Source organism: Pinus tabuliformis, chromosome Q, assembly GCF_031772625.1.
Source record: "Pinus tabuliformis cultivar Carrire ecotype Pingquan chromosome Q, CPIR1, whole genome shotgun sequence".
Classification (NCBI taxonomy): domain Eukaryota; kingdom Viridiplantae; phylum Streptophyta; class Pinopsida; order Pinales; family Pinaceae; genus Pinus; species Pinus tabuliformis.
The window spans coordinates 188,066,200-188,067,493 of record NC_142296.1 but is presented as its reverse complement, the minus strand read 5'-3'; the positions used below and the strand labels follow the sequence as shown (position 1 = coordinate 188,067,493).

The following is a 1,294-nucleotide window of genomic DNA, read 5'->3' as shown; positions in this document are numbered from 1 at the left end:
ATTGGCCTAGTCAGACACCAAATTAATGGATGAAATCCATATCACCTATGCACAGTGATAATTTGAGTCTATGCTGGTTTACATAACCTCCCCCACTAGACTCAAACTTGTGATCTCAAAAGACAGAACACATGTTCTTAACTGATAGGTCCTCTCTAGAGAGTAGTTGCCACTCCTTGATAGTATGAGATTTCTTTGCTCCTGGTTATATCTTTCCTGAGAAACCAAATTTGTTCTCAAAGGAAAAAACACATGATCTTAATTGATAGGTCCACTCTATAGAGTAGTTGCCACTCCTTGATAGTATGAGAGTTCTTTGCTCCTAGTTATATCTTTCCTGAGAAACCAAATTTGTTCTAGGTACTGTCTTCTGTCTAAACTTGCAAATATGTCTTGGGGTTTTAGTTTGTGTATTTGAATTTATAAGTGCGAATATAGTGAGAATTATGCAGTGGATCATGATCGGTTCAAACTGACGTATTGGGATTTTCCTAAACAAATGCTGTAAACTTCATAAGATAGAATTAATGGCAAAATTTCTATGTGCAATGTGCAAGCAAGAACACATACTAAACAATTTGTAGACTTGGATTGCAGGTCATTGGAGATATTCATTGGTTGTTAACCAAAAAAGAAAAGTATCATTTTTGTGTTCCGAACTGAAGCCCTAGAGTATGTGGATAACTGCGGAATTTCTTTGTAAGAATATCCTGAAAAAGTTGTATCCCAGAAAAGATGGTACAATGAAATTAAAGCCTTGTGGTTCTTGAAAATGTCAAATTAGATTTCCCAGTTGTGGAGTTAATATCTTCCAAAATTTAGGAACCTGACTACATTCATATTGCATGTCTGTATTGCAGAATGGCTCGTTCAGCAGAATCAGCTGACAAAGGTGTATTTCAAACCTAGTTCAAAATATCATGTGAAAGAACCGCATGTGAATGGAAATGAAGCCAGTATATCTGAGAAGCAAAGCTCAGGGCAGCTGGATGCGGCCTTTAGTAAGCCGCCTATGCCTCCCCTATTTGGTCCCTTATTTGTCTTCTCTATTCTGGAGATGCTACTTCATACAGAGAAGAAAAATGAATGATTTTCTACCCTTCTATTTGACTGCAATGGCCCCAAATGCAGCCAACATAAATAATGTATATAGAATTCAGCTTCTTGCATAGATATCGATGAGGAACACCTTATTAATTTCTATATGAATCTGTATGTTCTTGAGGGGAGGATCTTGCTTGCTAATGAATATTCTAGTCACAGAAACAAACATTGCAATGGGGTTTGTCTTTCT

The 1,294-nt window shown here is 36.9% G+C and overlaps 1 protein-coding gene across 1 annotated transcript; it reads left to right on the top strand.

The window, feature by feature from the left end:
* Positions 1-674: 674 nt before the first annotated feature.
* Positions 675-1,090, top strand: LOC149218844 (uncharacterized). The gene is made up of 2 exons (XM_089382483.1): positions 675-738; positions 861-1,090. The coding sequence occupies exons 1-2, from the start codon at positions 675-677 to the stop codon at positions 1,088-1,090; spliced, it is 294 nt and encodes a 97-aa protein (XP_089238609.1).
* The last annotated feature ends 204 nt before the right edge of the window (positions 1,091-1,294 follow it).